Genomic DNA, 16,113 nt, shown 5'->3' with positions numbered 1-16,113 from the left:
TTCTAAATAGAGAGGAAAAAAACTGTTAATTACTCACATGTTCTTGAAGCTTTCAGGGCTCCTGCTGACAGAACTTATGCAGGTCCTGCAGTGATGATATATCCTAGTTTAAAGTGCAGCCTGAGGGCCTGGGTTTGTGCTGAACAGGAGGGCCATTCACACAGAGAGGTTCAGGAGCCCAGAGGAGCCTGTCCCCTGAGCTCCACTCCACCTGTGGTCCCTAAGGGAATCTGTCTCTCCTCATAGGCCAGCAAGACACTAGTCATATTAACAGACCTCAGTCTGCCACACTGATTTAACTTATGGAGCAAAAGGCAGATACAGCAAGTTGGAACATTTAAAAGGTACAATACCTAAAGTGTTGAAAATGCAAGACAATTAGGCCTTCAAGAAAATGTTCGCAAGTGGTTTTGTGCATTGGTACGAAGTCTGCTTTTGTAGATCTTAAAAATTTGATTCCAACAAAATCTTAAATATATCCTATTTTAAAGTAGATTATAAAACATTTTTTAAAAAGTGTTTCATCATCTACACTTTTCAGCTGAGAGGAAGGCATAGTATTTCACAGTTAAACACGAGGTGTTCTACAAACATTCCAACCCGACTGAATCACCACACAGAAGATCAGTGAAACACTATTTACAAAAGATAACAGCTAAACAGCACAGACTCGTTGCCCTGTATAGTTCTCATGGCCAGCTGAACCTTTCTACATCTTGCCACATGACACCCTCAAACCACAATATGCTTTATTGAGATTTTATGTGATACACCAAAATAAAGAAGTAAATCATTGTGAATCTGTTTTTAACATAAGTATAACCAAAAATGAGGCACACATCAGGCAGTTTCCGGGAGAAAACAATTTAGAAGTTAATTTGATAAAACAATGTTCCAAGTTTTGCATTGTTCAATCATATTTTCCAGAAATGGAAAAACTATACCATAACATCAGGTTGTTCTTCAAACAAAACGCTACGTGTGGTCGAATGCTAACACTTAAAGACATAACATTGATGCAGAGCTCATCTTCCAGAAGAACAGTGACATTAAACATAGAGCTAGGACTTTATGTGAAAGTAGGGTTGGGGAGGGATAGCCCACACCTATTTCCAGTTTACAATTTGTAGCAAGACCATTTTGCTAAGAAAAACACACCAATTTCAGCATACAGTTGAGTGAGGCTAATGAAGACATGCCTCAAACAACATACAGCTGTGATTAAAGACGTGTCCTAGAAAGTTTGTGGGGGACTGGATGAACACAACACACGTTGGACTGCTATTTGTATATATACAGTATATATTTTTTTAAAACTGTTATCATTCTTCTTTACAACTTTGTTGGTGTATCAGAAAAGATTTCAATAAAATGCATAGAGGGTTATCATTGAAACTCAACAAAATGTGAACAAGTTAAATTGGTGGGAATACTTTTGCTTGCCACTATAATTCAAAAAGCGAGAGAAGCAGAGATGATTCTCTTTCTGGTGGCTTTTTGCAAGCAGATTTATTACAAAGTAACATTACAATAACAATTTCAGCTCTATCGAAATGAACCATACATAGACATGAATGCACATAGAATGGCTACATGGAGTGGCACTTCATCAAGGCCACACATCGCTGCGAAGTGGAGGAAACAAAGTAGGAGCTGTTGTGGCAAACAAACAAAAAGCGTGAGGATTACAAGGCTTCTGCTACTTCTCCCATGTAGGAGTTTTCAAAGGTTTCTGGAGTGCTTACTAGAGTTTAGTGTATTATATTGCATTGCCCTTTTAAATGCAAGGTGGCAGTATGATAAAGCACTTAAATAGATATTTGCAGTGCCTCAAGCGGTACGATATTGCACCAACTACTCCAAAACATCAGCAGGCATAAGTTACAGTACATTCAGTTACTTTTAAAATGTTCTCCTGCTTTCTGCCCTTCATTAGAGTGAATAAAAGTTAATTTTACCATTTAGCATGGTTATTCCCAGATTCTTTTAGTGTTTGTCAAACCTCTACAGGATTTGCATAAATAAAATTAAATACAATAAAAAACAATTTGACATTTTTCAGAAAAAATAAAATACATTAAAAAACCAACACACACAGGGGCCATCAACAATCCATTCGCACACAATATTAAACCATATTGCCTCTTAACAGAATATTTTACATCTTCCCAACAAATTAAATAACACTCAACAAATTTGCAGTCATCAACAGACATCAACAGTGTCCAGTATATGTTTTAGGGTGCAACTAGCTCCAGGGTCACTGTTTTAAAGGCCACTGACTATCGCTTGGATCCCTTGGCCAGTTTGCTTATGGTAGCGGTTCTCCTTTGAGGAGTAGGGATCTTGGATGGTTTTCCTCCATGTTGGCGGGACGCAGAGCGTGGAGTTGCTCGCGTGGAATCGCCGACTGTCTCTGACATGTCTGAACACACAGACTGGATGTCTGAGATGTCAAAGTCAGAGGCGTCGCTCCCTCTGCGACTGCTGCCTCTGCTGCCGGCTTTACTTCCTGGTCGGCTAGAATTTTTTCTTGGTTCTAGAAGCATGAAACCGTTATGTAAGTAAGCATTATTAAAAATAAATAAATGAATAAAATTAAACAATTAATTTTTCTGCAAGCCTCAGCAAACCTGCTCCAAATTTTAGTTCCTAATAAATTGTTTGTCCTTCCAGCAGAATATGAGACATATCCAGCAATTAACTTACCTCCAATTGTCTGTGCTCGTGCTTTCAGTACAGCATTATTGATCAAGGTTCCCTCTTCACCTGATTGAAATCCTTTGCCAGATAAATAGCCTGGAAGACGCAGTTTGCTGCCTTGAACTGCTGTGCCCTGCAATACAAACACAGAAACAGAAGTAAGTTTTATTGGGACTCAGTTATTTCCAGTTGAAATACACAACAAACTTTCCAAAAAAACACAACAGATGTCACTGAGTTAGAGTTAATCTTGATTAAATCCCTTTTGAGACCCTCTTGTAACATCAGCAAAGCCCCTGAGAGTAGGTGTTAGTATGAAAGGGTTAATCACTCAACAAACTGTTAGAAACTGTTAAAATTTCACAAAGTGTATCAAAGTAAAGCAGCCAGGTATCAGGAACACATTAGATTTTGAGCATTTTGAAAACTTCAAAATATCCCGACCCAACTGAAATCTTTTTTTTTTTGTCTTTTATTCAAAGTCTCTTTGTTAGAAAAACAACACACATGCAACACCTTAATATTAATTTAGTGTATTTCATATTTGTTTGAAATACAGTGGATGTCAGTTGGGTAACAAGCTGGAAGCATTTTGCATCACATGCTGGTTTCCACAATACCTCTGAGGATGAACCTTGGCTCTCAAAGGAGTCTGATGATTTAAGAGGAGTGGAGGGTTTGCTGTTTGTAAGCCAGGGCTTATCATAATTGCGGGTAATGTGTTGAGTCTAGGGAACGATGGCAAATTAAGAAACAAAACATATGGATTCACAAATCAAAGAAAACACAAAAAACAGTAGATGGAGGAGTTATGTAATATATGTGGCAGAAAAATCAAAGTCAAGTAGCTAAGAGAGATGAAAATGAAACTCTGAAGTGCTTTGGGGAGCAAAATGAGAACAGGTCTGCCAAGCAGGTTTGCCCTCTCACCTTAGGAGTGCTGGTAGCAGCTGGATTTGTTGGAACTGGGCAGCTCTGACTTGAGGTGGATCTGTTGGGAGAGGCTCCTCTGGACGATGGCCGAGACCTCCGGCCTCTGTAGCGGAAGCTCGCCATTACTTGTGTTGCTCCCTCTGGGAGGATGAATTTCTCGCGGAGCTCCATGTTGGTCCGGCCTTTAGCTGAAAAATGCAATCCAGAATTTGACATAAAGGATAAATCAGCCAATAGAGATTGCAACCCTATGCTTTTAATGTGTTCAGGGTGATGACACTGGTAATGAAAATGATGATGATGATGATAACAGTGATAACACTTTATTTTTTACAATTGTGTTTCAGATTAGATTCAAATTTCGTAAAATGTATAGCCTTCTCAACATAATTTTTGTGAAAGATTACCTACAAAGGGAAATCTAAATAAATGAGGTAATCTGCTTAACTAAAACAAATATCCACATACACATCAAACACATTTTTAGAGATCTTTGACTTATGAAATAAAGTGTTAAGTTAATGAGGTGTCTTTTGTCATGAAAGCAAGGCTCATGCAGCAACACATCTCAACCAGAATGAGTAAAAGAAAGGAAAATACTGCTGCAACAGTAGAGGAATACAGGTATACCTCAATACAATACAACAGCAGATAAAAGGAAACATATTTTAGTAACTCAGTCAAAAATATTAAAACTAAATTTGTGCAAACTGCAGACAGAGTGATATAGATAAGCATTATTTTTAGTGACCTTTGATGACTAAAGCTTACAGGTGATGAAAACCCACTGAAAAGCATGTCCACGTGCTCTTTACTACATGCAATGCTTGGTTTTGCAAGAATTACTGCATCAATGCAGTGTTGCATGGAGGCAATTAGCCTGTGGTTTTGCTGGGGTATGGACTTGATAAAACACAGTGAACCACCAACAGCAGATGACAAGGATCCCCAATTTATTACAGAGTGTGAGAATATTGGAGTCTAAGCCTTTCCACTCTTCCTGCAAACTCAGGGACCCTGATTTTCGAAATGAAATGCAACATGCAACTTTATCTGAAAAGAGGATTTTAGAACAAGCCAATTTTTTTTCTCATTTTCCTAAAAGAGGTTCTTCTTATATTGTCACTTGCAAAGAAGTGGCTTAACACAAGAAATGTGATGAAATGTGATCAATCCTGAATAAATATGGCTTTTGAAGGTCTGACTCCAGCTTCAGGTTACTTGTGAATCTAAATATAGTGACAGTCTGCCCAACAAAATGCAAAGTCAGCAGTCTTATGCATGGTTGTATAGCCCATAGCATGGTCATAATAAAATAACATTTTTGTAAAATGATCTAAATTAACATGACAAACCAAAAGGTCATATAATATAATGAACCTAAATAATATATAGGTTTTAATTTTTTGCACCGAGTTACCAAATAAGTTAAACGTTTCAATAATGTTGTCATTTACTGAGATGTACCTGTTTGTTTTTAAATTATTTCTCAGCCAGTCTCAGCTACTGTTTCCAACAATAAAATCAAAGTTTTAAAACCTTTACAACTAAAATTTATAAGTTAAATAATTTACAAAACTAATGAAACATAAACTGCACAAAGAAATCAGTTTGGCCACAAAAACGCACCTTCATGCAATTTAAAGCAAATGTCACATTGTTTTAAAATGCAATGAATTCTGCTTCAATTTAAAGTATAAAAAGTTATAATCATGATATCAGACAACTCTCTGTATATTTAGAGTTGTTAGATAAACATTGTTTTATGATCCCCGTCTTGGCTGAAAAAGATAATTGGCATTGCATGCTGAGAGAACAAAAAACCACATGGAAAGACTTTGTACTTCTCAAGTCTTCCAAGTTCATGGACAAAGTAACAGCAGGTGATTTGAGTCACACAAACAACTGCATGCATGAAAAATCCCAGCGGCAGCTGACCGGGGGTGTAGCCGTTTTCTGAGAATGCCGTTCATTTTACAGTGGGTTCTCCCATGTTGCTAGGCTACACAAGTGGTACACACCAGAACCAACACAAGCACCACACACTCAGATGTGCAGACACACATACCGCCAGTGGGTTCATGGAGCAAGGTGAGAAAGTGTGAGATTTGCCAACCTATAGGAGACTGAGTAATTGAAGAGTTTGATTCCGAGCGCAACATTTTGCTCCCATGGTGATGGACTAGAAGAAACGATACCATGTTTGGCAGCAGCGGGGTTAAGCAGGAGAGACACAGATTGATGTTATTAAAAAGAAAAGCAGAAACATGAAGAGTACTAAAACTTTAGGTGTCGATGGTGACAAAATGTACAGAAAATTTCAAAATCAATAAAGAATTTTATTAATGTTTTTTTTTGATAATTGTCAATTTTAATCAGTTTTTAGTTTTCAGTTTTTAGGGTTATGCAAAGAAAAAAAAGAAAGTAAATTACCAATGATCAGGTTATATAGACCAATTTCTTAATTTAACGATCACCAAACTTATTTCAGTCAGTAAATGCACCATAATGAATCATCAGAAAACGTACAGTTGTTCTCGAAACAACCTTTTAGTTATTCTCCGAAGTACCCTTTAGATTAAGGATTTACATTCTGTGGGGTATAGATTGAAACCACTATCTACAGCTATTAATGCTAATGGTGCAAATTGCTAATGCAAAACCATAACACCTATTCATTTAGTCAGAAAAACATGGTTTAAAAATAGTTGATATCCCACACAGTTAGAACTTCTTCACTATCTACAATGTATAATTAATGACCACTTTAATATTTACTACTGGGTTTATATCTATTTATTTATTATATTCCAATCTTTTTTAAGCTGTAATGATGTATTTGTGTTTTTATGGGAGCTAATACAATTTAACTTCATTCTGCATTGTGTCTTTGAGGTAGTCCTGAATGATAGTAAAATGAATGTTGAATCTCATGGAACGGCAGCTAAAATATATTGGAATTAAGAATTTCCTTTCCAAACAACTAAGCACTAAAACTAGAGAAAATAAAATATTTCATATCAACCTGAGAGTATCTGTTGTATCTTTCAAAAATTATTTCAAATCTGAAAATAATGTCTGATAACTGTTCTTCTATTACTCTGAATGAATCATTGAATTTCACTCTTAATTCACTTCCATAATATTGTTTTATGCTTCCTCTCTGAGCTCACCTCGACAGGGGTCGTTCTTCACAAGGAACTCATCCAGAGCCATCCAGCCTCCACCCACTCGCACCATTACGGTGCTGCGCAAAATTCGCACGAGACGCAGCTGCTGAGAGTCTCCAAACTGTGACGGGGCAAGGAAAGCACAGAGATGACGTGTGAGAAACACTGAACTAACTGCTTGCTCCTTGTTGCTACACAACAAGAAGCTGTGCAACTTAAAAAAAACAAAAAAACAAAAACAAACAAAAAAAAAACAGACTGCTTGGAGGAATCACATTGATTCATTTGGCACAAATTTTATTGGAATTAAATTATTTAAGTGAGGAAAAATCAGCCCTGTGTGCAGTCTGGTTTTCTTTTCACATAATTACAAAGATATGCAGACACGAAACACAAATGTTTACTTTCAATTGTCAAACACACAAATTACTCAAAAATTAATCAAAAAGAGTTTGGTTTTTTTTAATGTTTTTGATTATGATTTCTTTATTTTACTTTTGTGCACAAGACTTCCTATAATACACACAATGGTCTGATAATAAGCCTGACTGAACAATGTCATAATAACTGACATTTGTGAAATTTTCAGGATGAGTTATCAATTTTTTGTCTGAGTCATTGAATCAAATTTTCATGAACTGAGAGTTCAGATCATGTTTCGACTGCAGTATCAGTCAGGCTTTACATACAGACCTGTGAGAATTTGATCTAAGGCTCCTTCAGAGTTTGTGGAGCTGAGCAGTAAATACAGCAATTACTTAAACTGCCACAGCTTCACAAGCACAACTGAATGATGTATTTTTTGAGTCATTTCTGCACATGTTGGTTCTCACTGTAATAATCTCACATCAATTTCAGTCACATGTGGCTTAACCCATAACTGCAGGTTGAGCCTGTAAAAGACTACAGCTGAAGGCACATCATTGTACCACCAGGGGGTAGTAGTGTACAATAATTTGCCTTCACCTGATCACATCATACAAACATACAAACACTGAGCCCTTTGTGGACTTAAATGCTTCAAGCTCTATGAAAATGGTGGCATGTCAGTTGAAGTTGCACAAAAACGTGCAGATCACAATCACAGTCGCATGCTTTCTGTCCATAAACAGGCTGATGTAATGATCAAGGGAGCATACATCCAACTCCTGCAACCATTGTTGCACTTTCTACAGCTACAACTGCTCAGAATGCACTGATGGCACTGATGCATACCAGATGCAGCTAGCTTTGCTAACACAGTGAGGACAAAATGAGAGAATGGTTCAAGTCGTTTCTGTCTAATTCACGTGTGACACGCAGACATGATCAAACACTGATGATTCTCGCCAAACTCCTTATCATTGCTTCCCAAAAAAGAAATAAAAAAATCTTCGTATAATCTTTTATGAGTATTGGAATGATTTAATGTGACTGGTGATTCTAATGATCAGAAACATTACAGGTGATGAAGTAAAAAGAGGCACAAAGAAACATCTGAAGAGTAACCATTTACCAGAATACAGCTTTCCAAAACCTCAACGTGTAGGTGGTGGGTAAGATTTTGATTTTCCCTGTTTGCTATTGTCTCATCGCCCATTAGGGAGTCATGTAAGCAGTGAACCAGACCAAACTGTCAAAAGAGTTATTTAAATTCATTGTTGAGTGAAACATCAATACAAACTGTTGCACAAACCACCTCTGACACCCTTGTCCCATCTCTCTAGCCCTCATCCCAAATGGACTTCTCCAACACATAGAGTGCCTTGCAAAATTATTTAATGTCAAGTGAATTGTTTCACATTTTGACACATTGTAGCCAAATTTTTTTCTGCATTTTATGGCCTTTTGTGATAAAACATGATAAACCAAACAAAGCCTAACTAGATGAATACTTTCGCAAGGCACTGTAACATCTCAGAATTTGATTTCCCCAAGAGAAAAGAGCAAAAAAACATAATTAAAGTTGCCCAACTTTAAAATTCTCTGATAATAAGAATTCGGCTGATGGATCAAACTGTGTCAGCCATTGTGGAGGTAAATCATTCCCATGATACTGAAGCATCAAAGCCAAGCAAACAGAAAGCATTATTAGATGCCCAGCTGATGAATTTATGCCCGTGAGCCACTGAATACATGGGCTGAAATGGTGCTGGCAAGCCAAAACTTTTTCTGAAACTCAAAAGCAGATACATAAGCATCTACAGGAACAGATGTAAAACTTGTTCATGTTGGGCTTTTTATGGCAGTTTAAAGATCTGATTGGCTTCAGAAAAAAATAGTCAGATGTTATTATAAATTTTACTTTCTACTTCTGAGTTCCAGTCCAATAACTGCAGCCAGAAATCTGGGCAAGAAGTGTTAACTGGACAGCAAACATAGTAAATGCAGAAAAGCATAAAGGCCTGAGAGAAACCAAACAGACATGTGGACACAGAGGAGGACTTTCAGATGTACCTGATTTCCAAGGTAGAACTGGTGATGGAAAAACAATAAGAAAATATTCAAACGTTAGCAAAAGTGTGATTTATTTTTGCATATTTCAACACTTACCTTCAAACAATTTCCCATAAAACGAAACAAATCAGCTTTAGATAGAATGTAGGTAAATAATAACTTACCCTGTATTTATTTGCTCCAATCTGCTCTACTTGGAATCTTTTTGGACATTTGCATTTTGCAACTTGACGGGTAACCTGTAACATACACTGTATTAATTACTGAACTGTTCCTTTGAATTAAAAGATATTGAACTCCAGTCATGACAGTTTGCATTACCTCATCTTCAATTTTGTCCGCATCTGTCAACGGCTTGTAGGCATCTTTGTTCGGATGAAGAGCTGCCACAAACTCATAGTAGTCAATGTAACCGTCACCGTCTCTGTCGAATATGTCTGCCACAGCGCTCATCTCCAGGCGGCTGGTCGGGAATTCTTTAGAGGAGCAATTGCATGGTATCAGGACTTCATATATTTCCAAAATTCCACATTTATAATTAAATTATTTTCTCATTTAAAGTATAAATAAAAATGTCTAATGATGAATCTTGAATTAAATAAATAAATAAATAAATAAATAGATGGACAGATGGATGAAAGCACATTGAATTCTACTAAATTTGTAGTGGACACTTACTGGATGAGAGTATTCCCTCGATGAACTCCTGTCGAGTCACTTTGCCATCCTGGTCCTTGTCAATGCGGCGGAAGAAGTCCATGACTCGAGACTTTTTGTGATTCATCCAGCGCATGTAGCGTTTCCTCCACACATCAAAGTCAAAGTTTGCAAATTCCTTTAACTAAACCAAAAAGGAAAGGAAAATAAAGTAAGCACAGATTTCTAAAAAAGAATCACTGAATTAATAGAAGTGTTGATTTACCTCCTCCTGTCTGTCCAACGCATCATTGAGTTTCCTTCTTCGGTCCAACGCCAGCAGCCACACATGCTGCCACTTAGTAACCAGCAGGTTAACTCGAGGGTTCTTGGTTTCAATCGGAGCTTGTGTTGTTGATGCGTACATAGTTTGTGTGGGAGAGCGTTTTCCTGTAAGCAAAAGATAAAACTCTACATAAGAAGAAAGGGATTCACCATGACATCATTTAAGCAGCTAAAAGGAGGAAGATTAGGATGTCACATCACTATACAATGACACAATGCTTGGCTAGCTGCCTCAGGTCACGCTCTGGGCAGGATATGAAAGGGATACATACTTCCAGCTCGTCCTTTGTCTAGCACAGGGATATGTGATTGGATTTGGGGCTCCAGAGCTGGCTTCCTTTTATGTGTTTTAGTGATTTTGTCAACATCTGGCTGCTTTCTGGTCATTTCCTCCATGAAGTTCTGCAAAGGAAGGGAGCAGCTACTGTTTTTAAAACAACTACAAAATCAGAAATGCCTTCGTCAAATAAATCAGAAATAACACAAAAGAGGTGGGGGTTTTTAGTAGTTAAACTTTACCTGGTGTTCTGCTATAAGGCTTTTGATTTCTTCAATTTCCTGAGGCAGTGTCTCTTTGTCCCTGTGGTTCAGGTTAGTCTCAGCCCACTGCAGCCAGGTCAGCAAATTCTCCAACAGTTCCTGAGTGTCTAACATCTCAGTAAGCGCCATGGCCAGTCGCTGTTGGTGCTGCCTGACCCAGGCCTGCACCTGCACTCATGGGAAATGCATGTAGCACATACAAACACCTGAGATCTGCCCTTTGAAACACATTCAGTTACTTCCACAAAGATACTTCAAAAGGACTTTAGATCTTCAGACAATTTCTGGAAATTTTCAAGATATTGAAATTTGTTTATTTAGATACATCATAAAAAAACTAATTTGAGTCAAAATATGTCAGAATGTTTTTCTGTAGCTCAAATAAGTGTACAAATCTGGAAACATTCAAAGTAATCCCAAATTAATTTGTTACTTCAAGTGATATGTGTGTTTGAATCTGTCTGGTTGACAGGATATAATTAACTACATTTTTCTATATATAAATTGGATTTGTTTTTGTGGCTTGAGACAAAGTTGGATTTGAATTGGCATTATATACAAAAAATCAAATGAACTTAACTTGAATTCTGAAATGTAAGCTTGTCTTTAATTTCTCAGAAGTGAGTAGTAATGAATATAATCCTTGATTCGATGGCAATGACTTAACAGTACATACATCTTATTTTTTTAAAGACATACAGAATCTCACTAATCATTGTTTAAAACATATACTACAATAGCTCCCTTCCTGACAAGAAGAACTCGTTCTTCAATAAATGTAGAAAATAATTAAAAAATAAATACATGTAAATTTGCTTATTCTTGACAGAAGCTTAAGAAACTGGACAGGCAAGTGTGTTATCAAACCAATACGTATGGCAGACATTCATAACCACTGCAAACTGACCTCTTCAAACCTGGCCTTAATGATGGTGTTCCAGTGCTTAATGGTTGTGATGGAGTCTGGATGGCATATGCTGAGAATAGCCTCCCCCATACTGGTCGCTTTGTTCAGAGCAACTCGCTTTTCTTCCAGCTTTTTAATTAACTCCTTAAAAACAGAAAATAGAAAAAGAAAAGTTGTTTATATTTGTATTGGCTTATCTTCAGCAAACATAAAAATAAATCATTGCTAGTGCGTGTTTTCATGTACGAGCAATGCAGAGCTATTTTAATAAGATGAAATCATAGGAAAAGTAGAGCACTCAGTTTTTGGCATTAAGGATGACAAGGCTGACAGGTTGCAATTACATAGTCTTGACTGTTTATTCAGGCAAAAGACATCATTAAGAATATTGGCAAGCTAGATTTCTTTCATAATATTTGGGAAGGTGGTGTGATCACCAAATTGTACAGTATAAATAATAACTAAGCCAGGGGTAGAATTCACCTCTTATTTATTAAAACAGTTTTGCAACTGGTATTTTGTTTACTTCTACTCTGGATAAAATAAATCCACATTGCAATAAATAACGTAGACATAAAAACACCCATTGTCCTCTAGTCAGTTGGTGCAGTAAAGTGATTAGAGATACAGATTTTTTGTTCTAATATTTCAACTGATGAAAAACCAGATTGTTTAGACCCTGATCTCATGAGGTTTTTCCTCTATCAATAAGCGATTGTGCAGACTGTGATACACTGAAATGATGGATCCCTTCAGCTGATTCATTCAAGGGTAAGAGACACTGATTAAAGTGTTGAGTAAAAAAGAAACATTTGTGTGTGATTAAATACTAAAGTTTTGCTAGATTATACTATATAAAGAAGGGCTATTGTGCAAAACTTAGCAACAGCTCTTAGCAGATGGCAGTTGCAGGAGTGAAAGAAAGGGCATAAAATCTCTGGTTTGCAGTATTTAAGCTGGTTTAAAAAAAAACCTTCTAAAGTGTTAGAAAATACATAAATATTAGCACTGCTTGCCTTGTGTTGTTCAATCAGCGTTCGCAAAGCTTCCTCATCATCTGGGAGGTTACCATGAAAACGTAGACTCTGCTCGGCCTCAGCCAGCCACTCCAGCAGGATATGAACAGTAGAGTGAAATTCCTCGGCCTGCAGCCAGACGACAAACATCAATAAAGCTCACAGAGCTAGTTTATCTTCCACGTAACGAAACGGAGGCTGTACTTTACCTGGCATAAGGCCTGCTCCAGCCGGGCCTGCTTTGATACAGACAGGTTGCACACAGTATCCCAGCGAGTGCTAAGCTCCTGCATCTGAACTTTGACCCAGGAGGAGTCATCATGGCTGTTTTCGACGAGCTCTCTTGCAGAACGCTTGAGAGCCTGAACGCTCACTGTCCGCTTTCCCAGCTCCTTTTGGAAAACCTACAGTCACATGTTCACAGAGGAAACAATTAGATGACTTGTCATAGTGTAAAGCACTTCAGACTTTTTGCACTAATTCAAACAAATGTAAATAGAAATATATTTTTCTATATATATTTCCGGTTTCCCCAATTTTTTGGTAAACTGGACAAAACCGATAAACACAAAGTGAAATGTTACGGTGTTCTGCTAAAGTGTTAGTTTGCTTTTAACATTTCCACTTTTTGCTAGAATATGTGACAAAATAACACAGAAGGATTTATGCTCTTCATGCGTGGCATATCTTTATATTCATCCCTCCCAAGTCAAAACTTTATAGAGTGACCTGTCGCTGCAATTATAGCTACAAATCTTTTTGGGACATCCATCTATAATCTTTGCATATCTACAAACTTCTTGTCAATTCTGTGCAAAATATCTCATGCTAAGTCAGACTGGATGGAAAGCATCTGAGAATTTTCAAGTATTGTTTCAGACTTTCAAATGGAGTTTGACTGGATGATTTTTAAGACAAAATACGTTTTGCTCTCAACTCATTTGTATTTCTGGCCGTATGCTTAATCTTGTCCTAGTGAAAGCTCAACCTCCGTCCCAATCTCAACTCAACAGGTTTTCTTCCAGAATTGGCCGGTAAAGGCTCCATTCATGTTCTCATCAAGTCTAAGCAGCTTCACTGTCCGTGCTGAAGAAAAACAACCCCACAGTATGATGCTAAAATACTGTGACCACCACCATGATCACAGCATTTTAAAGATGCTGTGATCAGGGTTATGATAATAATCCTCCACACATAGTGTTTTTCATGTTTTGCAGCAAATAGTTTAATTTTAGTTTCATGTTATCAGATCAACTTCTTCCACATGGTCCCCACAGGCTTGTGGCAAACTTTAAACAGGATCTCTAAAGGATCACTTTTCAGGGTTTTTTTTCTTGTATTTTAAACCAACACATTCTTTCTTTTTTGACTTCACAATTGCACATAATTAATCAATCACATAAAATTCCAATAAAAATATACAGAAGGTTTTGGTTTCATTGTGGCAAAATGTGAACTTACTCAAAGGGTCTGAATATATTTACAAGCCACTGTACGTGATATTTAACATACTGCATGAAACAAGCATAACATACAAACAATACCACAAAGCTATATTTGCTGTATGATGGTGCCATCTGTGAAGTTGTTTAAACACAGCTATCTTCACAGCCCAACCCTTGTGTGGTTTATGCACCAGAATGATTAGGAAGCCATTGAAAGGATGAAAGAGCAGGGCGGTGGTGCAGATGTGAAAACCCTTACATGTTTTCAAAGTTAGCTTTTGTAACTGTGTCTCATATCCATGATCAACAGAGTGAGGTTCCTACCTTGTGGTTGTCTATCAGATTGAGAACCAGGTCTATGTCTCCATGTACTGGCTGGTCCTCAGCCAGCTGAGGTTCCACTTTATACAGCCAGTCGATGAGTGCCTGGAGGGCATCTGTAAACTGACCCGAGAACAGCAAGGCCTCCTCCAGCTTGTTTTGTCTGCAGGTGAACACAAATAAATAAGCAAAGTGCCCTGACTACAGTTTGTATACAAGAGAGGAAAAAAAATAAAAAACTTCTTCTGACCTTTCCACCGACTTTCCACAAACAGTGTCCCACTTATCCCTCAGTTCGCTCAACATGTCGTCCAATTTCTGCTTATCATCTTTAAGAGCAGTTTTGTCTTTCAGGGCCCGCCCGGTTCGAGCAGTGGTGTCGTACACAGAGTGTTTGCTACCCAGAGCTTTTTGGAACTCCTGCATTTGAGAAAACACCATCAGTTTAGAGGTGTGCTAAAAGTCTGAACATCTAGATGAAAAGCCAGACAAAGATTATTTTCTATTTACTGCTGGAATGTTAACAGGGCTCTAATCTCTGTGTGTGTGTTGTGATGAAGATGCAAAGCTATGTGTGGCAAACACAAAAGGGGGTCAAATCTCAGCTACTGCTCCAGTGAGATTAAAAGTATCCAATCCCAAATAGATTTGGCCCAACCCCGGATTATGATAGGATTAGCTCAATCTCCCTACATAACAGTGCAAACATGGCAAGAACAAACAATAAAATAAACAGTTTTAGAAATATTATGTTCTCCTGACGCTGTATTTTGTGTAAATAGACCTAATTAGTGTACTGGACATGATACTATAAACATGGAGCCTGACAGTTTAAGAAATGAACCAATCGACCTTGTTCTGACCAGTGCCAATTCCTGGTTTTCTTTGGTGTTTGATCTGCCAATATCAGTTCAATCAATTCAGACATTTCAGAATCAGCTAAACTTGGTGTCAAAATTTCATACAAGAAAAAGCATGTACTTAACTTAATAACTTCATAATGAGCTGCGGATTTTTGGACGGAGAAAGTAGCTTTGCATCCAACAAGAAATTCTAATAATTACTGGCATATTCACATCAAAGCATTACAGATGATGTTCCCTACATTCATTTGAATTTTTACTAAAAGTGCATCAAAGGACATTCATTCATTCACAGACATAAACTGCTTTAAATATAGACAAAAAGACAAAGATTTAGTGTGATGATGACTAAATCACAGCCAGTCAAGGTCTCTTTTGATCTCTCGCTGACCAATTTAAGCATCTGACATGCAGACGTTAATGTTTCATGAGTGAAGGCTTGACTGTGTATGTACCATATAAGGAGATAACATTAAGGGGGCTACAAAGTGATTTGTTACCTTATGCTGTGTCAGCTGCATCTTGATTTTGTCAGGATCATTGGCAATTTCCACTTCAGAGTCCAGGGATTTCTCGGATTCATCTAACCACTCCATGAGTTTGTTGAAGGTTTCGTGGAACTAAAGAAACATTAGAAACAGTGTAAATAAGTTAAGTGAAATGCACGATTGAACTTGATTTATCACAAAGTCCTGCTTTATGTTCACATGATCCAGCGCTTTGGCTCTAAGGAAAGAAGTTCTACACACTAATAAAAATAAAGCTACAGCATGCCGACAGAATTTTAAACAGGCCTGA

General features: G+C 37.5%; 1 protein-coding gene across 7 annotated transcripts in view; it reads right to left on the bottom strand.

Annotated features, from left to right (window-relative positions):
- Positions 1 to 1,475: 1,475 nt before the first annotated feature.
- The window catches only part of dst (dystonin), a 112,379-nt gene continuing 97,741 nt past the window's right edge, over positions 1,476 to 16,113 (bottom strand). For 6 of the 7 annotated variants that reach the window (XM_032553317.1, XM_032553319.1, XM_032553322.1 and 3 more), the window contains 20 exons: positions 15,816 to 15,935; positions 14,703 to 14,872; positions 14,456 to 14,615; positions 12,896 to 13,090; positions 12,687 to 12,815; positions 11,671 to 11,814; positions 10,743 to 10,931; positions 10,496 to 10,625; positions 10,165 to 10,328; positions 9,921 to 10,083; positions 9,564 to 9,718; positions 9,407 to 9,481; positions 9,243 to 9,260; positions 8,302 to 8,418; positions 6,810 to 6,927; positions 5,705 to 5,818; positions 3,634 to 3,824; positions 3,324 to 3,431; positions 2,710 to 2,836; positions 1,476 to 2,539 (listed from right to left, as the gene is read on the bottom strand). In XM_032553317.1, coding sequence (XP_032409208.1) covers positions 2,283 to 2,539; positions 2,710 to 2,836; positions 3,324 to 3,431; positions 3,634 to 3,824; positions 5,705 to 5,818; positions 6,810 to 6,927; positions 8,302 to 8,418; positions 9,243 to 9,260; positions 9,407 to 9,481; positions 9,564 to 9,718; positions 9,921 to 10,083; positions 10,165 to 10,328; positions 10,496 to 10,625; positions 10,743 to 10,931; positions 11,671 to 11,814; positions 12,687 to 12,815; positions 12,896 to 13,090; positions 14,456 to 14,615; positions 14,703 to 14,872; positions 15,816 to 15,935 — 2,844 coding nt within the window. In that variant the 3' untranslated portion in view covers positions 1,476 to 2,282. The remainder of the gene's footprint in view (positions 2,540 to 2,709; positions 2,837 to 3,323; positions 3,432 to 3,633; positions 3,825 to 5,704; positions 5,819 to 6,809; positions 6,928 to 8,301; positions 8,419 to 9,242; positions 9,261 to 9,406; positions 9,482 to 9,563; positions 9,719 to 9,920; positions 10,084 to 10,164; positions 10,329 to 10,495; positions 10,626 to 10,742; positions 10,932 to 11,670; positions 11,815 to 12,686; positions 12,816 to 12,895; positions 13,091 to 14,455; positions 14,616 to 14,702; positions 14,873 to 15,815; positions 15,936 to 16,113) is intronic. The other variant, XM_032553324.1, reaches the window with a different exon arrangement.

The sequence above is a fragment of the Xiphophorus hellerii genome, chromosome 22 (genome assembly GCF_003331165.1).
Source record: "Xiphophorus hellerii strain 12219 chromosome 22, Xiphophorus_hellerii-4.1, whole genome shotgun sequence".
Lineage (NCBI taxonomy): Eukaryota > Metazoa > Chordata > Actinopteri > Cyprinodontiformes > Poeciliidae > Xiphophorus > Xiphophorus hellerii.
This window is presented reverse-complemented; position numbering and strand designations above follow the sequence as displayed.